We start from the raw sequence: 25716 nt of genomic DNA on the forward strand, positions 1-25716 counted from the left end.
GAGACCAGTGGCTGCCTGAGGTTTCCAACTCCCCACACCTCCCTCAGGACAGAACGAAAGCCCAGCAGCCCAGCCGAGAGTTCTCTGTATTCCCTTTGATCTTGCCTCATGATGAGGGTGTAGGCAGCTTCGGAATCCCAAAGAAAAGGGATCCAGATGTTTGAAGACCCCACCCCAATTTATTTTTTTTATCTTGCAAATATACCCACATGGTCCTCTCCAGTTAGGGGGGAAACCTCTCCCCACCACCCAGGTCAGTACCTCTTGCCAACAGCAGCCTTAGAGTCTGTTGAGGCAGACCCCGAGAAAGGGGCTGTAGCTGAACGAAAAGTCTAAGCCTTGCTGGGGTTTTGTATGCCTCGCCAGGAGGTTCAAAAACTGCAGAGAAGTTGGGGTTAGGAAGCCGTCAGGGAACAACTGGAAAACGCAGGCGCTTAGAGACTAACCATCTCTGCTGAGGCTCCTGGCCTCAGTTCTCCCCAACGCAACCTGGGCCTGCTATGCTGTTTGTTCCCCCACAGCCCTTCATTCCGAAGGCTTGTGGACATAGAGTGTTTGTCCTCCGCTCTGACGTGGTTGGAAAACAGGTTGAAGATTAAATCTTTTAAATGGTCTAAGGGTGCTTTCTTCATTAGCAGGAATGAAGTGTCACTCTGTGTCCCATTGTGCCTTGGGTGACTGCTTACTCAGCCAGCTGGGCACTAGACTGAGCAGCAGGAGCCAGGATGGTCAGCACCAGGGCAGTGGTCTGACAGGGACCCCATGCTATGAGCCCTTATATCTGTGAGCCCAAATCATTCTCTTGTCAGAGGGGCCCTGGACCACCCACACTTAGAGCTGAATTTCAAGGTAGGTAAAGGAAGACATGATGCTTGGATCAGGAGCTATAAGCAGAGCTAGGCCCACAGAGGGATCTGGCTTCGGGGGATAATGTAGCCTCCCAGAAAGGTGTGGGATGGTCGTGTTCCCAGGTGCCACTCAGCCAGGGTGAGAAAGGGGTCATTGTCGAATGATGAGCAAGGAGCTTGCTGCTGCCACCCTTCCCTGTTCAGCTAGGTCTCGAGTGTTCACGAGGCCACCTTCTCTGTTCTGTTACAAGTTGAGTCAAGGCCACAGGGTGGCAGAGACAGATACACGAAGGGCAGTGGTTCTCAACCTTCATAATGCATATGGTTGTGACTTCCAACCGTAAAACTATTTTTTTGTTGCTGCCTCAGCTGTAATTTTGCTACTGTTGTGAATCATGATATCTGATAGGAGATACTTGTGAAGGGTTGGTGCAACGCCCAAAGGGGTCGTGGCCCACAGGTTGAGAACCACAGACCTAGGGGACAGTGAACCTGCAAGGGTCTAGTGGCACATTTAGTTGTTGGAGGTCAGGACTGTACTGAGGCCTGAGGTAGGTCCCTTCGCACTCCCCATGTCCCCGTAGCCAGCCTGGCCTCACTTGGTGATGGGGCCATCTATATCAGAGATGATTACTTTTTCTTCCATTTCTTCAAGTAGAGGGTGGCCTGGTGGTGGCAGGTGCCCTGGTACGGGGTAGTCACACTGACAGCCACAGCATTTCTGTTTCAAAGAGGAAGGAGGGGTCTCTGGCTGCCACCTAACGTGTAGCGCTTTTCTTGGGTCAGTCCCATGGCACCCATCTTCTAATCCTTGGTGTCCTAAGTACACCATCAGTCCCGGGTCAGACCAAGGAGGAAAGCCAGGGTCGGCTCAAACCAGGGCATCAAAGTCCACATATGGCAGTGGCTCCCGCCAATAGCAGAGGTTGCTGTATTCGGGTTTGGCCAGGTCTGTGCTGGGACCACGCACCACGGGTGGGAAGAGAAGCTCAACTACCTCCCCGAGTCGCTGGTACCTGGGGGCAGAATGGCTGCACTGAGTCTCGAGTTGTCAACCAGGCAGTGGCCTTCCCCAGGGTTCATCCAGAGGAGGATGTTAAATCCAGGGACAAAGAGTCTTACGTGGACTTGTGGTTCTTTATGAGTTCCTGAATGAGCTCTCCCCGGGGGTTGACCGTGAAGATGCGAGATTCAGGGAGGCCTACCTGCCGGTAGGCAAAAACATCCTACAAGAGACAGAAAGGGGTTAGGTCGGTGTCTGAGACTGCTGAGGGCAAGCAGTGGGCTACAGCTATAAGGAGGGGCACTCACGTTGGGCCTGTTCCCAAAGGCAGCATAGAAGGGCTGTCTTTGGGGCAGAAAGAGCTGCTGGATGTCACTCAGGCAGGCAACCTTGAACACCTCTGGCTTTTTCTCAATCACCTCCCTGGAAGAGCCACAGCCATGGACAGGGAAGAGGGCAAAGGAAAGGCAAGACACCAGAGGGTCAGAGAACGTGGTCTGACCAACCTTGTCAGATATCCAAGAGCAAATGTGAGCTAGGCTGGAGATACAAGGGGCTGTGGGCTTGTGTGTGAGCGTGGTTACCTGTGGAGGGCAGAGAAGAGGCTGCTTGGAGACAGCAGGATGGGGCCCTTAGGAAGGCCACAGCCACGCTCGCTCACCCACTGCAAGTACCCCTTAGTAAGGTCAGCCATGCCGATGGCCCGTGCTGAGCAGTACAGGAACTTGTACCCATTTCTGGAGGTAAGAGAGAGAGCCATCAGAAACACCCTTCCCATTGCCCCTTTTGCTGCAAGCCCAGCTCAACTCTAGGGCTCTGGCTTTGCAGGAAGTAGACTTAGGCAGACCTTGAGGGGTGTCCTCAGCAGCTGTCCCAGCTGGAACATGGACACTGTTTTATGGGCCAGGGCAGAGGTGGCTTTCTGTTACCTTGAGGTCAACAGGTAGGTGACTCACAAGAGAACCAACGAAGGTCTCTGTTTTATGAACTTCCCAGTCTACTTCCGTTGTGGGCTCTGGTGGTGCCTAAGACCAGTTTCTCAGGGCAGAAGTTAGGGTGGCCTAAGATACCCCATCATCCCTCCCTCCAGCTAGGAGCCCTGGCCCAGCCAGAGTTCAGCACTCACAGATGGATTTTGTGGTAAAGACTAGTAATGCCCTCATGTGTCCAGTCTTTTCCCAGCTGGGGCAGAATGTGGCCCAGAGCATCCGACCTGTAGCCAGGAAAGGAAGGTCATTTAGGCTACCCATGTGGCTGCCATGCTCCGTGGGTGTAGCCCAATGTGGCTCTGCCCCAACTTGGCCTCTCTGGAAGAAGGCAGTACACACTGTTGCCACACACCCAGGACAAAGGCAGGTAGGTCCCCAGGCACTCCCCCCCAGCTCCTCACAGCCAGCCGGGTCTCACTTGGTGATAGTGCCATCGATGTCAGAGATGACCACCTTGTCATCCCAATTCCACAGGTAGATGGTGGCTTTGCAACGGCAGGTGCCTTGATACTGGGTAGTCACACTGAAGACCACATCGTTAGCTCCTTCCTGCAGGTTCAGACAGCGCTGGCGGCAGGCAAAGGGGGAAGGTATGATCCTCGGCTGTGCTCTACTTTGTGGTTTTTTATTCCCATGAGCCTCTTTCACCTCTTCCTCTTAGTTCAGAGACCTTTCCTGAGGAATCTCACAACACCCACACCCAGTACATCTACATGGGCACAAGGCACCTGTGCTGCCCAGGGACCTGCACAGTGCTAGGCATGGGAGCCACAACTTCTGATTCTCCATGACATGAATATCAGACAAGCCACGTCTGTGACCTGGGTTTCTAGGTCAGCCACAAGGCAAAGGCTGGTCTTGACAGAGAGATACTCTATTCCAGAGGACGTCCTGTGGGATCATCACAGGAAGCCCTTTTGGGGGACAAGGATACCTGAGTCAATATCCCCCTAAAGTGAGGCCTAGTCCTGAATGTGATCTTAGAGAATGATGGTGGCTGCTCTCCATCGTAGCTAGGAGACCTCTGTCCTGACTGATCCAAAAGTGGACAAATACTCTAGGGTACCAAGCAAATGGCTGCTACCCTGTACCAAGTTAGTCAAACATGGATGCTTTCCTGACCACAGGCTACCAGCTACAGAACTCAGGAAATCCATATAGTGAAGGATGCATAGGTTTGTTAAAAATCTTAAGAGCAGATGTTAACACTGATGACTTCAATGAGGTTTTCATGGGACACTGCAGGTGGATAGTTTAAGGCATGAGAGGACTTTTCCCGTGAGAGCTGCTAACAGAAATGAGCTGGCCTATGAAGAGGTGAACCCCCACATTCAAGCAGAGGCTATCTGGGAAGCTGCCTGTGGGGTAGGTTCTGGCCTGTGGTGAACTGCACCTCATCTTGGTCCTGTGATCCTTGGATAGAATTAAACACAGCCCACACAGGAACGCACAGGAACACACGGACAAACTCACGATCTGATCAGAAGAGAGGCGAAGGGACTTCTTATAGGTAGGGATGTAGCCTGGAGTGGAGGGTGGCAGTGGGGGAACCTCAAGGATCACAGGGCTGTCTGGGGCATCATCATCACTGCTTAGGACCTCTGTCTTCTCTCTGTGGGCATTACTGGTGTTTGAGCCACTGGCCCCAGCTGAAGGCAACTCTCTTGCTTACCCACAGCACAGGGACATGAGCAACCCAGGGCCTGTTCCTGTCGCTCGAGAGGCTGCCTTCCCTTCAGGTGCTACCTATGTGGGATGTCTACCCAGGGAGATGACAGCCAAGCTAGAATGGAGGCCCCAAACCATCTAGCTTCAGGATGCTTCTCTGGGATGTCTACCCTGGAGATTCTTTCCTAAACACATGTATCCTGGAATTTATACCCAATGCTACTTGGTTTGGCTTCAGCTGGCCTACCCTTCATCACTCTCTCCACAAACTTGGATGGCTGGGTCATTTCCAAGGTTGAAAAAAAAGCAAGGGGAGCTAAATAAGCAAGACCCTGTGGGCTGGGGCTAGAGAGACCTTTGACCCTCCCCTTAATATGGCTAGGAATTGCTATTTCCTACCTGAGGGACATTTGGTAGGTCTCTAGGTCTAGGCTAGGGAAGAGGTTCTGGCGCCCTCCCCCACCAGGGTGACCCCCAACCCCGAGGCCTGCCGACAGTCCAACTCACCCCTGCTGCTCTCTGGTTGTGGTTTTCTCTCTCTGGGCACTGTGCTGCAGGAAGAACTTCCATAAGCCAAGTCTGCTTCCTGCCCTGTGCTGGCCCTGCCCATTGATGGCTGGCCACCCACCTACCTCCTCAGCCGGGAAGTCCCTTCGTCTCCAGGAAAACCACCAGCGCCCACCCTTCCGGGGCATCTTCTCCTTCTCAAGCTTGTCCACAGTGCTCTGTGGGTAGATGATGGCCACAAGTTCTTTCTACACCCCATAAATCTACCATATGTTGACAGCGGGAACCCTGTGAGCCCAGAACCTCAGCCCGCCCTAGAGCAAGGCTGAAAAAAATGTTCGCCTCCGCCTGAGAACCCACGAATGACTCATGGAACCCTTCTAGGGGACCAAAGGCCATGCCTGTCTCACCAGAACTCCTGGATTTAGCCTAGCTTCCTGATTTCATGAGCCTGTGCACTACTGCAGAAACTAGGGTTAACACTGCATTGGGAAAGTCATAAGAACCGGTACAGAACTCCATGCGGATTGCCTCCCAGTGGCCCCAGTAACAACACACTATAGTCAGGATTCTTTTCAATCCCAGACAAACAACTTCCTGAAGTCAGTGATCCTAACCCACAACCCTATCCCTCTCCTTATATTCTGACCAGTATCGGATTGGGGCACCATTATCTTGAGGTAAAAAAATAAAAACAATAACAACAACAAAAAAGCTGATCGGATGCATGCTAGATAACCCAGCTAAGTCCAGGACAAGGCTCGCCTAGATGACAGAGCAACACCCTACAGATGCAGTTTACAGAACTCAAGTCAGAAGGACATGAGCTTGGGGTTAACCAGCCTGGGTGACAGCAGTTTGAGTGGGGGTTCTCTCAGGTGGTGGGTCTGTCTAGATAAAATGAGGAAGAGTCAAACAAGGGGGTGATTCTCTTCCTTCCCATAGGTCCTAGATCCTAGCTCTGTCACAGTGATAGCGCGAGATGTCACTGAAGGGATGCTGTCAACACTTACGTGCCCTTTGAGGAAGCCTAATGAGCTAAGAATCATGGATAAGGCAAGAGTGGGGCCCTGGGGGACCTCATAGAGGGCAGAAAGGGCAGGTAGAGTCACAGGCCCCTCTCTTCTCACCATCTACTTTCTTGCCAAGGCTATGCCTTCAATGATCTCCCAGCGAGGGCAGGTGGCCGCAGAAGGCCAGGTGGAGATTCTGAGAAGGAATGGAAACACTGGCTTCCTTCCCTCATCTGAGTATGCGGCCACACTGTTTCATGCCTGACCTACTCAGGACTGTCACTGATCTGTATGACTAGTGGGCACTCAATCAGCAAACACCCTTAGTAATCTGTCAGCACCCCAGGCCACTCATCCCCACCACTCAGTTGAATTTGATGCTCATCTGGATGAATATTTGATCAACTGTGCTTTCCTAGAGGGTGGGCTTGTTTGGCTCATGACTCCTCAGGCTGAATATGGCACATAATAGGTACTCAACAGATGAGGGCTGACCAAGGCAGCAAGCACCCCTCAGTTCAGCACTGAGAAGGGTCAGAGTGGAACCCTGTTTCCCAGGCCTCATCTTTCAGATCCCAAACTCTCTGGTTGAAGATTTGTCTCTGTTTGGCCATCTGTCGTATGCTTACCCTGCTCTAGTTTCACTAGAGTTCCTCTGATGAAAAGCCCTCTGATGAAAAGGATCCAGCCATGGCTAAGAATCCTGGGAATGATGGGCTTTGTCCATACAGGATGGGCAAGACTTGGAGGACCTATGTTTTCTGCCTCAAGGGTGGGTCCAGTAGCCAGTAGCCACAAGCTCCAAACCTATCTTTGTTCACCATCTACTTTCTTGCCAAGGCTATGACTTCAAGGCAATGGCCCCAGTAGTGTTCTAAGCATTACCTCAGGTAAGTTCTTCTGGAAGGCTTGCAGAGAGAGGATCATGGGGGCAGCCACAGCCCAGTTATAATGCCTAGAGTGGCAGAATGAGGTGTTAGAACTACAGCAGCCATGAGGGTACAAAGAATGGGTAACTTAGGACCTCAGCCACCCCCTGACCTGCTACTCACTTCTCATTGATTTTCACCACAAGGTTTGGGTCATCCAAGAGCCCCGGGTTCTTAGTGAGGTCCTCATAGGAGACCATGTGCTGGTTGAACTTTTCTGGGCACAGAGGCAGAAAGTGAGGGCTGAGGGTGCCATGTCCCTCATGACCCCCTTCCTTCATACTCTCCCACAGAGCTCCTGTCACCTAGGTCTTTGACTTGGCAACAATTACTCCATCCAGGAATTACAGCCAGGTCAAGGCTTACTATCAAGAATTTGTGTCTCAAAGATGTTGGCTGAGCGTGGACACCACAGGGCAGATAATGGCCGGAAGCCCAGCCCAGCCTCACATCTGTGCTACCCCACCTTCAAATGTCTTACCTGACTTCTGGCTTCTTCCTGCCCTGCTGTGAAATCTGGAGGTCTTCTTTGCAATTCCTTGACCCTGAGGGGTCATTTATGCCCTCCCATGGCTCCTGAGTACCATATCTGTTCTCTTACCTCCTTTCATCCCTAGGAGCCTGCCTCCCTTCTCTGGTCCCTGAACGTCTTCCCCATCTTCCCTTGGTCCCTAGCTCTGCATTAATCCTTAGAAGGGCTGGCACCATGGTTGAACGTACCCAGTGAGATGTCTCGGGTGTCAGCCAGCCCCCCGCAGAGGGACAATGCTATTCTGTCCACTGAGTCCAGAGTGGATTCTGCTATGTGCTCAGGGTTGGGGTTCTCTAGGAGCTTCTGGTTGCTGGGTTCACTCCACCTCCTGGCCCCCATCCCACATTCGCTGAAGACAAAGAGACCAGCGATGATATGAATACAAAAGAAGACAGAGGAGGCTCTCCTTTCCTCCCAGGCCCTTCATAGGAAATCTTTGGCTCCACAGGCCCCAGTCCCAAACTCCCTTTCACCCAGAGCCCAGGCACCTCTGGGGGAAATAAAGGGCTGCGTTCTCAGAGTCCAGGGAGGGTAGATCATCCAGGTAGATGTCACTGGGGCCCAGGTGCTGGTTTCTCTTCAGGAAACCTAAGGGTGAAAGAGACAACACTCATCTACCAAACATGGATTCAGTGGCATGAGCTACATGTGGCCCTTTGCCCCAAGTGGCCTAAAGTGCTGCTGTCCAACAGAACTCTTCCACGACAGAAATGTCCCATATCTGTATTGTCCAATATGGTAGCCACTAGCCACAGGTGGCTACGAAGCACGCTTCAGATAGATTGGTGTGGCAGAGAGACGGGATTCCAAGTTTTGTTTTGATTACTCCATTTCATTTTACTTCCCTGTTTATTGGTATCTCTTAAAAACAATTTTATTTTGTGGGCACACATGTGGTGGTCAGAGGACCACAGTGCAGGGCAGGGGACAGCCTACAGGAGTCAGTTCTCTCCTGAGTCCATATGGATCCTGGGGATCAAACTCAGGCTGTCAGACTCGGCACCAAGTGCCTTTACCCACAGAGCCGTCTCACTAACCCTATGGATTGTGTCATTGAGACAGGGCCTCGTGTGCCTCAGGTTGGCTTTGAACTCACTATATATTCCTGATCCTCCCACCTACATCTCCCAGATTCTGGGATTACAAGCTTGTACCATTGTATACAGTCTATGTGGGACTGGGACTGGGGCTCAAACTCTGGCTTCCTCCATGTTAGTCAAGCTTTCTACCAACTGCATGCCATCCCTAGCCCTTAATTATTTAATATTATGAAACCTCTCTCCCACCTTCGGGGCCTAACTCATGCAGTTTCCTCTGCCTAGAATTTTCTTCTCATTCCTCCCATGGCTGGGTCTTCATTGTCTATGTCCCAGTTACAACTCTCACTAATCAGAGACCTCCCAAGACCATGTGATTTCCCAGTCCCCAGTCCCCAGCCCTCCTTGTTTATACATGTGCCATTTGTCTCTTCCATTGGACTGGGCCCTGAAAACACTGCCTGCAAAGCACACAAAGCCTGGCATACAGCAGCTGCTCAAAGCGTGCCGAAAGCTGTACTTGCCCACCCAGGACATAACCTGAGGCCAGAGATGCAGGCAGAGAGATGCACCCGTCACTCACCTTTCTCCCTGGAGGCTCCTGGACGCCCAGAGGAAATGTGGCTTTCCGGAGAGGTCCAGTTCCATGACTTAGTAGCAGGAGGGTGGCTGGCACCCTTGGAGTTCTGACTCTTGGTTTCCTTACTCTCTGGAGCAGTAAGGGAAGACTCCACCAGAGTTCCCTCACAGTGCACCTCCTCATCAGTGCTGGCCCCTGGCTGCAGCACTGGGAGCCTCAAAGTGTCCACACCAGCCACAGAGGAGGAGGCGGGAGGGCTAGGTTCCCCGGAAAGTGCACAGATCGCCTCGGCCACACTTTTAAGGTCCACGGAGAACTCAGGCCGCTCAGCTTTCGCCACCTTCAATCAGATTGATACAGGAAGACACAGTTCTCACAAAGCTCACATCCCAGCAGCATCTAACCCTGACGCAGATGGGTCAGGGAGTCCCTGAAAGGCCGAGACTGGAGCAGCATGGAGGAACTCACCTTAGGCAGTCTCCCCCAGGCCCACTGCATGTGAGACTCAGCTCTCAGGGGACTGGGCTCCGAGGACCGCAGTTCCAGCTCTGAGTCACTCTTAGGGGACATTAGGTCACCTGATGAGAGGCTACGAAGAACAAGCATTCAGAGACAACCACTAGTCAACCTGTCACCACCCCCCCAACCTAGCCCAACATAGAAAAAAAAATTTCAACAGGTATTTATGCCTGAATTGAATCAAAAATATACAAGAATATGTATATTATACATATACATATATAAAGAACTCCTATAAACCAACAATAAGAAGGCAAAAAACTGATTTTAGTTTAGTTTAGTTTTTTTTTTAATTAGATGTGGTATCACATGCCTGTAATCTTAGCATCATCTTCTGCTACATAAGGAGTTCAAGGCCACCCTTGGCTGTGTGAGACCCAAAACAAACAGGATGGCAAGATCTATTCTGTAAGATCTATTTATATGTATGTGTGCACATGAGTGCAGTGCCTGTGGAGGCCAGAAGAGGGCATCAGAGCTCCTGGAGCTGGAATGATGGACAGTTGTGAGCTGCTTCATGCATGTGCTAGGAAGTGAACTTGAATCCCCTGTAGAGCCATCTCTCCAGCCCCACAGATGTGTCTTCTTTATAGGTATAGGATGTCTTTCCAGCCCAAAGGAAAGAGCTAGAACTAGAGCATAGTCATGGTCCCATGACACTAGGAACGGACTTCACACCACTGAATTGCGCACTCTGAACTGTGGCAAGGCTCATGTTAGGAGTATTTTTGTTGCCACGATTTAAAATTGAGTTTGATCCTGTTGCCGAAAGCATGATACAATACAATAAAATAAGAATTGCCCCCAAACTTAAGCGTTTTATAAAAGAGAAGTATCGATGGGCAGCAAACCCACTGAGTGGGTTCTGAGAAATTGGTCATCGCAGAGCTGTAGGCTGGGAGCAGCCTCACACCACCCTGCCGCCCACTGGAACGCTTACCCGGCCTGGGGGGCGCACTCGCCATCGGAGTATGGGTAGATGTCTTTAGGCTGCGATGAGGGCTCTTCTTCTTGAGCACTGCTTAAGGACCACAGAGAAATGCTCACTAAGAGGAAAGGGCATGGAAGCCTGCCTATCAGGAAGTTGGGCAGGAAAGCCCAAGAGATGTCAAGGCCCTTGTCCAGAGTCACACGGCATCAGCAGAGGAGATGCTTCGGCCCAGGCTAGTGGTCCCCGTGCCCCCACCTGGCTCCTACCCACCTTGGGGACTCTGGTGTTGGCTTTTCCAGCTCACTCTCCACACCTGCCTCCAAGTCCTCAGAACTGGAGTCCGCAGCATCCTCCCTGCGCCTGGGTTTCCTCCTGCGCCGCCTCTTTCTCCTCCCAGTGATGACAAGGCCCTCAGGCTCACTGGCTGTGCCCAGCTGGGAGTCTGAGGGAAAGCCTGACAGGCCTCCCCATGGGATGGGGGAGGTGCACAGGCGGGGAGGCACGTCTTCCTGTGGACAGAACCAGGGCTGAAAGTGCTAGAGCCATCGGGTTAGCCAGAGCCCCACAGTGAGCTCATGTGGAGACAGGCAGGGGCCTCGCCCCCTCCCCCTCAGCAGAGGTGCCCCTCTAACTGAGTGACACGGCAGTCCAGGCAGGTCCATCAGAACAGGCAGAAGCAGGGGCATCAGCCTTTCCCTGCCTCCTGTTAACGCACATTTCTCCTCTAAGATTTAGCCAGGTGCCACTTCCTCCAGGAAGATTGCCCAGACTACAGTTCCTTACAAGTAGCTGCAACACTGGCTATTTCTGTGCCGGTACTCCAGACTAGTCTGGAACTCTTTTTAAAGGTAGGGAGTCAATTGTTTGAGTCAGATACACAATGTCTGACACACAGTAGGGGCTCAGTTAAAGCTTATCAAGTTCAAGCAGTTTAAACTCTTTTGTTGGCTTTGGCTAGGTCTTATCTTCATTCTGCAAACACTCTGCTTTTCACACACACACACCACATTCTGTGTTCTGGCTGTGCGGGGCAGATACAGACTAGAGGAGCCAGGCTTCAGTCTCTGCAGTCCCCTCGTCCTCATCTTTTCTGAGCTTCCAACCCATGCTATCTTTCCACTCCTCAGGGGTCAGCTCAGAGGGTTCCTGCTTCAGAAACCTTCCCCAGGAAGCAGAATCAACAGGATATTATAAAGTCTGAGGCCACCCTCACATCACCCTGTTTATCAGATCTCTGCTGAAGGGATTTTCCTGAGATTCAGGGACCATGACGGGCCCCAGATTCCCTCTTGGTACAGCACCAGTGAGGGTGTGAGGTCAGGCCTAAGCCCAGATGACGATCCCTACCTCATCACTGTCCAGCTCCTGGACGAAGAAGGCCTCGCCACTGTCCCCCAGCTTCATGTGCAAGTCCACAGGCTCTCCATTGATTTCAATGTCCACCTGTAATGGGTGGGGACTGTGGGAGCAAGGCGTGGCTCCTCATGTCCTGAACTAGTACCTGGAGACCCACTCCTGCCTGCCTCCAGCTCTGATGGGGCTGGAGCTCTCTCTAGACTTCAGTGGCCTTGGCTGCTTGCTTATCACCTGGTCACCAGGAGAATGTTGCTATGACCTGACACTTCTGCCTTTTCCCGGCTCCTGGCTGTTGAGTACATGAACAATGGTGAGCATTACCACTGTTGTGGAGTGTTCCTGCTTACCTTTTAACAACCCCCTGCAGCAGTAGCTCCTAGAATTATCTCCTCTTTATAGATGAGGAAACTGAGGCTTGTTGGGAGAAGAGGGTGTTGGGTAGGTTATTTGTGAGGACCTGCCCTCCCAGCAAGAGTCTCTGAAACCCAAAAGGTCTTCAAACCGCCCCCCAACCTCTTTGTGTTTTGTCTTGTGCGTGTTTGTATGTGGCATCCTGTGTGTGCGTGCGTGTGTGTGTGCATGTTTGTGTGGGTGTCTGCCTATGTGAGAGGCCAGAGGTCAGTCGCAGATGTCTTCCTCTCCACCTTGTTTTTTTGAGGCAGAGTCTCCCACTGAGTCTGGAAAAGACCAGTTGGTGAGGCTGGAAGGCTACTGAGCTCCAGAGGTCTACCTGCCTCTGCTTCCTCAGGGTTTTATATATTTATACTGTAAATCACAGACATGTGCTGCACCTTGATGTTTATGAGGGAAAAGTTCACTGGGAATTGCAGTTTGGGGCATTGCAAGCTCTTTACTCACTCGGGCATCAGCCCAGCTCTGCAGTCTAACCTCTGACCTCTGAGAACCCTGTCCTTCACAGGTTATATTTTTGCATCAGGGTTCTGAAACATTCAGTCACTTCAACTTGAAAGGTGTTTGGGCACTCTAAACTGTTGCTCACACGAGGACCCAGGTGCTAACAGAAGACTTTGTTATCTTTACCTGAACCTGAGGAAGCAGATATGGTCCTAGTAAGGGACTAACCTTTGTCCCCACCAACCTGACCTTGAGGCCACATTATCAGTTCCTGTTTACTGTCCCAATATTCCACTGCTAGCACTAGGCATATAAAAACTTGTCATCTGTAAAGGTGACATACTGGCTTTAAAGACATGAGGTGCTTTAGCAAGGCTGCAGGGGAAGCCTTAGTGAGTTGAGCCAGATCCGGTAGCCACAGCATCCAGTTCTGTTCTCCTGGGCTCAGTTGAATCCCTGGGGCCCACAGAGTGAAAGGAAAGAACTGACTCCCACATTGTCTTCTGACTTCCATACACAAGTGTGAATACACAATCATATATACAGAAAATAAATAAAATAAGACAATTCTTTTTAAGGAAAATGCAATGGAAATACAAAAGAAGAAACACAGGACAGGTACCCACCTACCCCCTCACCCCACACCTGAGGGAAGCCACGTCTTTTCTGGGACAGCAGTGATTACCCTGGCCTTCAAAAGCCCACCCTAATGAAGCCAGACCACAGGCCAAAGCACTCACCACCTTCTCCCGTGACCGCAGGACACCCAGCTTGCCAAAACGCACGTGGAAGGGCGAGCATCGGAAGGAGCCATCCGTCTGCTTTACCACCAGCACGTCGATGCCGCCACTCAGGGTGGCTGGGTTCAGGCCCCTGTAGAGTTCCTTAACTGTTCCAAACACTGTCTCTGCCAGCTGCCCCACATAGTTCATGGCTGCTGCTGCTGGCCAGAGCTGGGATGCCCAAGCTGAAGGTGTGTCTGGCCCTTGGAGACGGAATGTGGTCTGTACAGCGGCAGCAGCTGTGGGATGGGAGGATCTCCAGGAGGGCAGAGCCTACTGGCCGTGGCTGTCCCGCTGGCCTACTGCGGGACCCTCGGGCAGCTGGCTGCCTTCTCTTGCCAGTCTCCACATCTGTGAAAACAAGGACTCAGGGTGAGACAGTACCTGGGTGCCTGTGCCTCTGAATGCTATGACTCATGGTAATGCTCATGAGCAATCTTCAGAACAACCTTGCAAGGCTGGCAGAGTGAGTGTTATTGTTTACAGACGAACCAGATGAAGCTTGGAGAGGTGGAGTGACTTGCCCAGGGTCTCACACCTGTAACGAGAGAACCTGAGGTTCAAGCCCAGGTCTACGTGACTCACATCCAGAACTCACATCCAGAAGATCCACTGTGGAGACAGGACATCGTGGACAGTGAGGAGAGCCTCTGGGTCCAGGGAGCCCTGCTAGGTAATGGGTGGTGTCCTAAAGGAAGTCTTCCATTTGAGAAATGGGTCTAGCTATCTTGCTGCTTCCTGGTCCTAGAAATTGACCAGGCTCTTGCGTATTCGCTCTCGGTACCTAAACCTCTATGAGCCCTATTAGTAGTCCCAGGCACCAAGTAAGGTCTCTGTGTAGCTTAAGGAACCACTCCAGCCCTACAATGACCCCTTTCCTGGTAAGGGGTCTGTCTATGGGCCAACTGGAAGGTGAGGCCCACAGCCCTACTCCAGGATCTCCAGGCCATTGTTTTCAGCCCCTGACTTCAGACTAGAACTCAGCTAGGCAGGTCCTCAGACCCACATTCTGGGTCATCTGTAAAGGTGACCCAGCCAGACTGGTCCCTCCAGCTTTCCTGTGTCTGGTAGGGCAGGAAGAGGTGAAGGAGGAGGCTTCAGTGACAGCAAAGAAAAGCCAAGGCTATCATGAGTCATGACCAAGCTGCCATAGTGACCCCTCATCTGACTCCACCCTTACCAGAATCAGCTCATCACACCTGCTATGCTGTCAGGCAAGAGATCTACCGCTGACTGGCAGCACTGGGAACCAGACCCAGGACACCTCTACAGGGCACCCTTCTCTTTCAGAATCTTGCACAAGAATTCCTGGAGGACAAGGGTTCAGGATCATCCTTCAAAGAAGCTAAGTGAGTTACTGAGCTTTATGGAGCTAATAGAGCACAGATCATGTGTGGGGTGCGGGGTGGGGGGTGAGCAGGAGAGAGGCTATGACTCAGGTCTCCTGACTCCTTAATTAGTCCATGGTCCCCACACCACACCACAGCTGTCTGCAGAGAGGGAGAAGCCATATCTGTATAGCTTTGTGATGCACTGAACTTGGAATGTGGTCCAGGAACCGGCAGCAGCAGGAGTGTCCCTGGGAGCTTATTAGAAAGGTGGGAACTTAGGTCTAGCTCGGCTTCCTGGGTCCAGTGTACATTTGAACATGTGGACCCTTGGGCGGTGTTCCCAGTCCGTAGCTGACTTTTGGGAAAGTCTTGACCTAACCAGTAGGAGGATAAGTAAAAAAATGGGGTGAAATTAAACTCTGTGGCTCCCTAATGTCACTCAAAGCCAGTAACAATTTTGTCTGCAAGACACCTATTAGGTCCTTGGTGGAAAGTCTCATTCTGCTCTAACTTCAGATCTAAAAAGACAGACTGACAGGACAGATACAGATCAGTTGAGCAATGCTCTAGGCCAGTGTGAGTCTAGGGAAAGCAGAGAAGACCCAGGAGTTTCCAGGAATAAAGGAGTAAAGCATGGGAGGCCCAGGGTAGGGGGTGAAGGGGTGGGACAAAGCTGCTGCTGACCTGCTGGGACCAAAAGAACTGGAATGAAAGGGAGGCTTGGTCTGCTCTATCACAACTTCTCAACTGCTGGTTGGGACCAGAACAGTTTGAGTGTGTGCATGTGTGTGTATGCGCGTGTGCACACACATACTGGGTACACACATACTGGGTAAATTATGAGACTGTATCTCTGGTCTCTGTACATTAGACCATGGTAGGCCCCCATCCCCCATCCGAGGTTGTGACAGCCAGGTTGTCTCTAGATGTTAAATGCGTCCCAGGGCTGCTAGGGATAGAGCACTTGCCTTGTAGACACTGCCCTCTAGGCTCAGTCCCCAAACTGCAAATAAAACCAACTGTCTCCTTGGGAGAAAAATCATCCCCGGTTGAGAACCACTAATCCAAGAAAGAGAGCTGGGTGGCAGGGCTGAGTACACGGGAGGGGTGTCACTAGAATTACTCAGATCCATTCACGGGTTCTCAGGCAAACAACTTGCGGCCTCAGTTCCTCCTGTACAATACAGCCCTTAAGTCAGACCCATCTCAGCCTTGAGAATCTCACTTGCTTGGACTTTGGGTTCCTCTAACTATCTGCCCCCAACACACACACACACCCTTAAGGGAAGCTTGCTTTGGGCCCTTCTCAAGCTGGGAGCTCTGCTTCTTACACAACAGTCCCTTCCTTGACCTGCCTTCGGTCTGGGTCAAGGTTTTATTACCAGATCACTAGATCATTGATGGCAGCTGGGCATTGTGGGTAAGCGCGCCACAGTGCTGGAGTTTTAACCTGCCGCTTACCAGCTCTGGCTCTGAGCAAATCAGTTCATTCACCTGAGCCTTCATTTCAGCTTCTTTCAACAGGGATAACATGAGGTAGTACTTGATGAGCTAATTTGCATACAGCCCTGTTGGACAATGTGCGTTGTGCCCGTATGCGTCACCTGGCAGAAACGCCAGCATCGTTTTCAGCATCACAACAGTCCCACTTACCCAGGCTGTGGGCAGCGCAGTGGAGCAGCCTCTGCTTGCATCTAACAGCCAGCTGGCACCCAACACCATGAACAGTGGGAACCTCACGGTTTACTAGATGGGCCGGTGAACTGCAGGCCTTGCAGAGCACCTTGCTCCAAGACAGGCTATAATATCCGAAAGGTTCCAGGCTAGTCTGCCTCTACCATAGGAAAGCCAAAACAAGCTGCCCTGGACCTGAGATCCCTGCCCTCTTGGGTCTCCAGATTTTGAGTTGGGGGAGTCACCCATCTCCCTGCCACCAAAGCGAGTAGGAGGAAAAACTTTGTTTATAGCAGCGCTAGGGAGGAAACTCTGTGTCTCTCCTTATACCAGGGATGTTCTCTATCACCAAGCTGCAATTCCCCAGCTTAGAGCAGCGACTTCTGTTGTCCCAGGAGAGGAAAAGTGCCTCAGCTCTCCTCATTGACTCACAAGATAGGCCAGGCAAGGGCCTGGATATTCCTTTGCAACTGAGGACACTCGGTACCAAGGACACGCAGTCAGTCTGGGGCAGCCTCCCTAAAAGGTTCTGGTATCTCCTCTCCAGTTCCTAGTCTTGGCTATCCAGGGACCTTGAGGCCGCTGGGAAAGGGCCAGGAAGGAAGTGAAGCTATCCGTCCCCCACTCTTTCCCTAGCTCCAGGTGGACTCTGGCCCTTGAAATGAAGATGAGACAGAAGAACAGAACGGGAAAGAAACATTTTCCCTCCTGTCCCAGCTAGGTTCCTACCTAGGAATTCCCTTCCTCCCGTGCACCTCTGAGACCCAGAGTCGCCGCCTCTACCTGTACGCAGAGGTTCCCCAGGTAAGGGTCAAGGTCGGAGCACTTCCGCTTTCTCTGGGCACGGGTGAGATCCAGGCTCCACTCCTTCCTCCCACCAACCAGGTGCGGCTTTCACTGTCCTAAACCAGCCCAGGCTCCACCCCTCGCTTCGAAAAGACCCCGCCCCTGTCCCGTGTTCACTCCCAAGGGCGCCCTTGCTCCCAGCGAGACTGCGGAGCAGCAGACTTTACGCCCGGCGCCCAGCCACGCTCGTGGCCGCACCAGCTGCCGCCACGGAAACGCAAGCGACTCAAGGACTTTGGAACCGCGCCTACCCACGCCCTGTTCCTTTCCACCTGGCTCTGTGACCGATTTGAGGCCGGTACTCGCTTTATCGAAGAGGAGAGCTACTTGTAGGATTTTCCAGAGAACATGAGTGTCTTTGTGGAGTGCTTGGTGTTTGGGTTTCCCATCCCGGGAACAGCGTTCCTTGACCCTCCACACCTCTTCCTAGCCGAGATCCAGCTACCCGTAGGCTCACAGCTGTGATGTCTTATTTGCTCAATTAGTGCCAGCCTTGTTGATTTGTTTCGCAGCGCCGATATCAAACCCCGGGGCCACGCGCAAAGGGATCTGCCACCGCTACACCACCCAGCTTCAAATGTGCTCTTTAACTGAGCTTGAACTCCGTGCGAACAGATCTCCGTCAACGCTCTCAGTGCCGTTGCAAGAATACCTGCTCCAGCATCCATCAGCGACGGGCAATGCGCTCAATACCACCGCAGGCCAGCAGGGGGCAGACGATGACCAGCTTTCTCACCACCCAACAGCCTCAACAGCCAGGACAGGCGAGCAGATTTGTAGGCAATAAATCCAAGCGGCCAGGGCCAGGCCAGGAATGGCTTTAAATCTGTGGTTCGTTTCCTTCCCTGATTTAAAAAACAAACAAACAAACAAACAAACAAAAAAACTCTCTGCCTACCTTTAAGTCTATGGCCCCTGCAAAGAAGACATGATGGAAAAGATCAGAAGCTGAAGGTGTTTGTTCTAAAAAGCACAGGCAGGCTTTGCTAATTAAAAGATGGCTCAGTCAACCGAGCGTGGTGGCAAACGCCCTTATCCCAGCACTGGGAGGCAGAGGCAGGCAGATCCCTGAGTTCGAGGCCGGCCGGGTTCCAGGTTCTGTATAACAGGGTTACACAGAGAAACCCCGTCTCAAAAATCCGAAACAGACAAACAAAACAAGGCTCCTCCAGTAAAGGTGCTTGCTTTTGAGTAGAGTAACTGTAATCTACACTTACAAGGAGCTCCAGGCAGGCTTTGAAGCCTGTGCACATACTGTGGGTATGTGCTTCTCAGCCTCCTAATGCTGCAACCCTTTAATACAGTTCCTCATGCTGTACTGACCTGCAACCATAAAATTATTTTGTTGCTACTTTGTAACTAATCTTGCTATTGTTATGAACCATAATATCTGATATGTAGTGTTGGTAGGACCCTGCTGTTTGAGGTTGCAGTCCTCCCAGTCTGGATAGCCTTTCTGAGCTTGGCTCTAGATGGAGGACTCCCTTTCCCCATAGGGTCTCCCACTCTCTGCCTGACCTCATCTGAAGAGTGTCTTTAGACACTCTAACCACATCTGATATATGGCCTTTGGCACAGTTTCTTGCTAGCTCTCCCTGCCCTGCCTATAGGATAATTTGACACTGTGTTCCCATGGTGCTGCCGAAGGCAAATCAAGCATCCAATCAAGCAACCAATTATGTACACCTATCCTGGGAGCCCCCGCCCCGTCCTCTTACCCAAGGACTATATAGCCTTTATTCCCCCCAAGTAAAGTTGAACTATCTCACTGAAGTGGTTCCCGGAGGTCATTTCTGTTGTGCTTGAGGCCTTCTGAGCCCTGCGCCTTGCCTTCTGCTCCTCCTGCCCTTGTAGGTTGGTGGCCAACAGCTTCCAGAGAAGAGGAGACCCACAATGTAGGATATCTGTTAGGAGATCCCTGTGAAAGGGCCGTTCAACCCCCAGAAGGGTCGCGACCCACAGGTTGAGAACACCTCTTTATCAATTGGTTTGTGTTTTTAATTTATTAAGATAAAGGCATAAAAAGGCAGAGCAGGCCCAGAGGGGTGGGAATGGGGACCTGAGAAAAGCCAGCTTCGACTGGACTAGTTGCTATCTCAAAAGAGCCCTGCTGTAGAAGCACAGCCATCTCAAGGGGTTCTGGCCTGCTGAAAAATTGCCCATGGCTCTATTATATATAATGATTACATTGATGGTCAAACTCTGGAAGCAGGAACTTCCCCCAAAACACAGGCAAGAAGATAGGCGAGGTCACAGACTGGGGCTTCTATCTTTTTTTTTTTTTTTAACTCTTATGTAAAGATGAGGTCTCACAGCCTAACACAGTGGCACATGCCTTTAATCCCAGCACTCAGGGAGACAGAGACAGGCAGATCTTTGTGAGTTTGAGGACAGCCTGGTCTACATAGTGAGTTTCAGGACAGCCAGGACTATATAGAAACCTTGTTTCAACAAAGAAAGAGAGAAAAAAAGAGGAAGATGGGTCTCTTTATGTAGCTATATAGACCAGGATGGCCTCAACTCACAGGATTCTGCCTGCCTCTGCCTCCCTCCAGAGTGCTGGGATTCAAGGTGTGCACCTCTATGCCCAGCCTAATCTTTTGATCCTTAATTTCACTTGCAAAAGAGTGATAAAATTTAACCTGCGGGATTATGTCGTGAAGATTTGATAATCAGTGGTCCTCAGTCTTGGTTGCATACTTACATCCTCACGCCCTTGACAAAGGCTGACCCCATAGGCACTGAGACTTCAACCCCCCGTGTAGCTCTACTGAGCTACATCAATGCTGAACACAGCGCAAGGCACACACGGTAGGCATCCAGCAGTGCTTACTGCACTTTCTGTTTAGGTGTGTGGTCTGTGGGGGTGGGGAGAGGTGGGGAGAGGCATGTCTCTTTGTGTCTGGGTGCATGTGGAGGCCAGAGCAGAGGCTGGGTGTCTTCTGGGATTACTCTCTGCCTCAGCGCTTTGGTCTGCATTTGAGCCAGAAGCTTGCTTTATGAGCTCACTTGGCCAGTCAGTGAGATCTCCCGATCTATCTTCCTCAGTACCACAGAGTGCCGGACTTAGGGACATGCACAGCCACGACTTGATTTTTTTTTTCTTTATTTTTTAACCAACCGGGATAAAAGGCCTATTTCATCCACCTGACTTTCTTTTTATTTTATTTTATTCTTGTGAGTGTTTGGGTGTTTTGCCTATACGTGTGACGTGTGTGTGTGTGTGTGTGTGTGTGTGTGTGTGTGTGTGTGTGTGTGTGTGTATGTGTGTGTGTGTCAGAGAGAGACAGAAAGAGACAGAGAGAGAGAGTGAATCACCTGGGTACAGTACCCCCGAGGCCAGCAAAGAGCATTGGCTCTCCTGGGACTGGAGTTAAAGCAGTAATGAGACTCTTTGTGGGTTCCAGCGGTCAAACACTGGCCCTCCAGAGAGCAGCCAGTGCAGCTAACCACTGAGCCATTGCTCCAGCCCCCAGGATTTTTAGGTGGGCCCTAGGGATTTGAACTCATTTTCATTCTTGCAGAACAAGTGCTCTTAACCACAGAGACACATCCCCAACCCTTCCTTTTTGTTTTATGTAGATTTTTTTGTTTTGTTGGTGCTGGTGTGTGTGTGTGTGTGTGTGTGTGTGTGTGTGTGTGTGTGTGCGCACACACACACACACACACACACACGTGCATGTGCGTGCTCTAGTATGCAGAATTTTGCTGCGTTGCCCAGGATGACTTCAGACTTCTGTGCTCAATTCATCCTCTGGTCTTGGCCTCTTTAGCAGTTCTGACTACAGGCACACAGCACTATGACAAGTTGTTTTTATTCTTTGTTGTAAGGTGGTGGTGGTGGGGAGAAGTTCATAAAGATTGTTGCTGAAATTGGATGTCCATCAAGCTGGTTTTCAGAACTCTAAATCATCTAGTTTTGGTGATTGTGGAGGAGTATAAAGGGGTAATGGTTGTCCTACTTGTCCTAACACCCAGCCCAGATGGCCAAGGCAGGAACTGTCTTGTTCGTCATCCGAGGGATACTCATTTAGTCTGAAGGTACCTTGTGTGCTGCGCCTGCCTGTTTCTGGAGTCAAAGGTGAGGTTTTTCTCCTCCTCCTCCTAAGTGCATGTGCTAGCTGGGGCCTGTACCACCGATGCCTGTGGGTTTCTTATTAATCGGAGAATAGAGCTGGCAGTGTGTTCTATATGAACTTTGGTAGCCCATGTGCGTCTTAATCCGCAGGCAGGTTCCAGTGACTATTTACTTTGCCCTACTACTTCCTTGCGAGTGAACCCAGGCTGAGGTGAATGGAAGCTTTGAGCCAGGCCTGCAGCTGTGATCACATGTCATAAGCAGCAAGACTGGCTGCCAGGAACGGAGCCTCCACCAGGCCTAGTGGGACAGTATATAGCGGGAGCTGGGATTGGTTCTTCTTAAAGAGCAGGCTTGAGGGGGTAGGAGGCAGGCAACTGCTTTTAGCGAGTAAAACCAAACGGCACTAGTTACATTTCAATTTCAGATACACATTTTTTTTTAGTATATGTATGTCTTGTGCAACATTCTTTATTTATCTAAAATTCACGATTAACCGCATGCCTTCATTTTTCTCTTTAGTTAAGTATGGTAAATTCCTGTCTCCCCAAGTAGCTAAGTTCACAGCAACCGTCTCTCCTGTCCTGCCACATTCTGCTTCCACAGCCCAGCTCTAGAACAGTGCATGGCTCCCAGATACTTCCATACTGTAACTGGGACTCCCCGGCCTTAGCTGTCCTGTAAGCCCAGCTGACCTGCTTAAGCCCTTTTCCACCTCTGCCATGTGTTTATTGAGCACTTACTGGCATCAGGCTGAATTCCTCATTCTCATCGGCTTCTCCTAAGACCCAGCACATGAGAGCCCATAATATTATTTACCAATGACAGACAGATGATCTAAGATAATGCTCCGTGTCTTTGTTTATCTGGTGTGTGCATGCTTGTGGGGACAGAGGACAGCCATAGGTTCCTTCATTCCTCAGAAGCCCTTCACCTTGGTTGGTTGGTTTGCGGGACAGGATCTCTCAGTGGCCCCAGGGGTCTCACTGTCTCTGCCTCTCCAGAGATAAGATTATGAACACACTACCACACCACACTTGGCTTCATCTTCTCCTCTTCTTCCTCCTCCTCTTCTCTCTTTCTCTCTCGCTCTCTGAGTCAGGTTCTCACTGTCTTCACTGTATATCTCTGGCTAACCTAGAACTCATTATGTAGACCAGGCTGACCTCAAACTCATAGAGATCCAGCTGCCTCTGTCTCCTTAGTGCTAGAATTAAAGGCATGTGCCACCATGCCCAGCAACACCTGGCTTTTTTAAAAATTGAACACAGGTCCTTATGTTTGCAAGGCAAGCACCTTAGAGGTTGTACCAGCTTCCCAGCCTCAGATAGTGTTACTTAGAGTGAAGCCCCTGGACCAGCATTAGTAGCTTCCAGAAACTCGTTAGGAATTTTTGTTCTCAACTCACCCACCTGCCAGACCTAGTGAGTCAGAAACCATGGAGGAGGGGTTGGCTGTTGGTATCTAATTAAATCCATCCCCTTCTCTCCTGTACCCTTGGTTTGACACTTGCTCTAATATGAGATCTTAAATGTATAAGAAATGAAGTGGAGGCTCCCACGAGGGTTATTTTATGACCTATAATCACCAGGCCCTGGGCATGCCATAGCTCTGGGTCCTGGGTCTAAGAAAAAGAACAGATGCCCGTCAAGGAACTGCCTTATAAGACAAGTTCAAGTCCAAGAGCCTATAGTCACATGGGGGGGGGGGGGAGTCACAAGAGCTTTCTTTAGTACATACATATATAGGCCTGAAAATTAGAAGATGGGTGGGGCACTGTGGGGCCTACCTTACAGAAAGGCTGAGTGGTCCTACCTGGAAGTAGTTTGGTGTTGGTGAAACAAGTGGGGGAAGGTGATTGTGATGTTCCCTGCCCTAAGAGCAAAGGAAAAACCATGGTGGGTATCGTGGAAGCCCTCTGGCTTCTAGGTAAATGGAGCACTGGGGGAAATGGAAGACATAGGGTGAAGAGAGACCTAAGGGTGCTTGGGCCTTCCAAAGAGATCAAAGAGATCAAAAGAGCCTCTGCCCTCATAGGCATCTACAGAGAGATTCAGCTCCCAATTACACCCACCACCAAGTATGTGGTTCTGAAGCCCAGCCCATGTTCAGGGTGCAAGGCTGCAATTCCAGGGTGCTAGGGGGAGGCGACGGGCCTGGGAAGCGGCTTCTCTGGCCCTGCCCCTGCTGGTCTCTGCCTCTGCCACCCTAGCCAAAGAAAAGCCTTTGGTGCCAGCTGAGGACTGGCAAGCCTGGCCATGCTGCCTGGCAGTGTCCAGGCTCCAACTCCCTTTCTCAGGAAAGACGTCAGACGGCCGAGCCCTTTTGGAATTTGACAGTAATTTCTGACATAAAGAGAAAAAAAGAAAACAGAAAATCAGACCACTTTGGAAAGTGGAGCTTTCTGTGTCTTAAAAGAAAATACTCCAGCAGCTTGGGGATGCAACTCTGTGGGGAGAGTGCTTGCTTAGCACACACCAGACCCTGGGTTCAAACCCAACAGTCCATAAAATTGAGCAAGGTAGAGGCAGGAAGATAAAAAATTCAAGGTCCCCTTCAGTTATGTGAGCCAAGTTGGATACAAGGGACTTTTTTTTTTTTTTTTTTTTTTTTTTTTTTTTTTGAGAGCCTTGACTGGCTTAGAGTTTGCTTTGTAGACCATGGTAGTCTTGAACTCTATATCCACAGTACTGGCATTAAATACATGTGCCACCATGTCCAGCTGTGACTTTGTTTAAAAATATATACATATATATATTCATATATGTGTGTATATATATATTCTTCACATGCTAGAGAGACGGCTCAGCCATTAAGAGTGCTTTCTGCTCTTCCAAAGGACCCGGGTTCAGTTCCCAGCACTCACATGGCAGCTCACAACCATCTGTAATTCCAGAGTTAGGCGATCACACACCCTCGCATCTGTGGACCCTGAACATAGGTGGTACACATACAGTCACACAGGCTCACTCAAATGTACATAAATAATGAACAACTGAACTTTTTAAAAGTCCGACCGCCCAGTAGAAAAATGTTCCCCAGGCCAAACAGTACAGGGCAGTTCAGCTCAGTTTACTGTGAAGTCCCATGACAGGCCTGTTTCCAGGAATCCACTCTCTGTATCCCCCCCCCCCCCATGGCTTTCTCACCAGCCTCATGCCCACGTGAGGGTCACTTCAACAGAGTCTGTTCTTACTCTTCCCTACTGTTTCCTTGTTCCATTCTTTTCCAGCATCAAGGGTCTCTTCCATGGGTCTGGGGAGAGGGCTTCATGGGTAGAATGCTTGTTGAGAAAGCATGAGGCCCTGACCTGAGTTAGGAGCCCCACCCCTCACGTGAAAGCTGGATGCCGATGCAGCTTGCATCTGTAACTTTGGCTACAGGGTTGGTTGCCAAGAAGGCCAGAGAGGGAGAGAGACAGCAGCAGTGGCCACAGAGAGAAGCAGGAGATCCTGGGGGCTCTCTGGCCAACCAACATAGCTGCAATAGGTTCAGTAGAGAAACTGTCTCCAAAAGTAAGATGAAGGGGAGTGAGGGAAGACACCCAAAGTTGACCCTCTGGCCTCTCCATATACACATACAATGAGCACACACACACACACACACACACACACACACACACACACAGGAGAATCTCTTCCTCATATGCTATTGTAATTTACTTCTTGATGATAGCTGGTGTTTGTCTCCCTCCACAGGAATGTGGACCCTGGGAGGACAAGCTGTTTGGTCTGTCTTCACTAATCTATCTTAGGATCAGGATCTGGCACACACGAGGCCTCCAATAAAAATACATGAACCTATAATTATATATTGGATTGTCCTGTCTCCCTCTCCATCTCAGTCCCTTATAAATGCCACTAGCCTCTCTTTTTTCCAGGACCCTAGAACCTCCCCCATGGAACAGGACTTGTCTGGTGCTTACCTGCCTCGGAACCGAGGATACTGGTTGTTTGACCTTGTGTGCCTGCCAAGTTGCCAGCATGTGTGAAATGCTAAAATCCAGCTTATTGTTATTATTGATTTTGAGAGCTATGATAAGAGGGTAAAAGGAGAGCAAACAAGGAGAAGGAGGGGACAAGTGGATGGACAATCAGAGTGGAGAAATAAACACACTCACAGCTTCCCGGGGTCCCAGCTCTGTTGTCTTTCCTTGTAGTGCTCAGAGTAGCAGCCAGCAGCAAGCCAGGGCTATGTGCCACGTACCATGAGCTGTTAGCCACGTGGCAGAAACAGGC

General features: G+C 50.8%; 1 protein-coding gene and 1 long non-coding RNA gene across 11 annotated transcripts; one reads left to right on the plus strand and one right to left on the minus strand.

Moving 5' to 3' along the window:
• Window positions 1–68: 68 nt before the first annotated feature.
• On the minus strand, window positions 69–25716 carry Lpin3 (lipin 3). 10 transcript variants are annotated; one of them, XM_055602385.1, is made up of 21 exons: window positions 25599–25716; window positions 13999–14087; window positions 13508–13900; window positions 11904–11999; window positions 10827–11065; window positions 10566–10643; window positions 9575–9695; window positions 9110–9446; window positions 7978–8077; window positions 7678–7838; window positions 7081–7174; window positions 6914–6983; window positions 5141–5233; window positions 5016–5059; window positions 4314–4452; window positions 3259–3389; window positions 2978–3064; window positions 2436–2588; window positions 2160–2274; window positions 1971–2074; window positions 69–1864 (listed from the first exon to the last, which is right to left on the minus strand). In XM_055602385.1, the coding sequence occupies exons 3-21, from the start codon at window positions 13697–13699 to the stop codon at window positions 1720–1722; spliced, it is 2499 nt and encodes an 832-aa protein (XP_055458360.1). In that variant the 5' UTR covers window positions 13700–13900; window positions 13999–14087; window positions 25599–25716; the 3' UTR covers window positions 69–1719. The 10 variants fall into 10 exon arrangements, with proteins under 10 accessions (XP_055458360.1, XP_055458350.1, XP_055458351.1 ...); XM_055602375.1 differs by having other exon boundaries at window positions 70–1864; window positions 3259–3407; XM_055602376.1 differs by lacking the exon at window positions 25599–25716 and adding an exon at window positions 18053–18121 and having other exon boundaries at window positions 70–1864; window positions 3259–3407.
• Window positions 14838–18237, plus strand: LOC129672762 (uncharacterized). The gene is made up of 3 exons (XR_008719548.1): window positions 14838–14898; window positions 17191–17358; window positions 17913–18237. It is a non-coding gene; the product is annotated as an uncharacterized LOC129672762 (long non-coding RNA).

This window comes from Psammomys obesus, unplaced genomic scaffold, assembly GCF_907164565.1.
Source record: "Psammomys obesus unplaced genomic scaffold, mPsaObe1.curated_primary_1811, whole genome shotgun sequence".
NCBI classification, from domain to species: domain Eukaryota; kingdom Metazoa; phylum Chordata; class Mammalia; order Rodentia; family Muridae; genus Psammomys; species Psammomys obesus.

Coding starts and splice junctions, on each gene's coding strand:
- Lpin3 (XM_055602382.1), bottom strand. CDS start 13,699: ATGAACTATGTGGGGCAGCTGGCAGAGACAGTGTTTGGAACAGTTAAG. Junction 10,644..10,826: donor CCAACACCAGAGTCCCCAAG/GTGGGTAGGAGC, acceptor GTCCTTAAGCAG/TGCTCAAGAAGAAGAGCCCT. Junction 7,175..7,677: donor CACCCGAGACATCTCACTGG/GTACGTTCAACC, acceptor CTCTGTGCCCAG/AAAAGTTCAACCAGCACATG.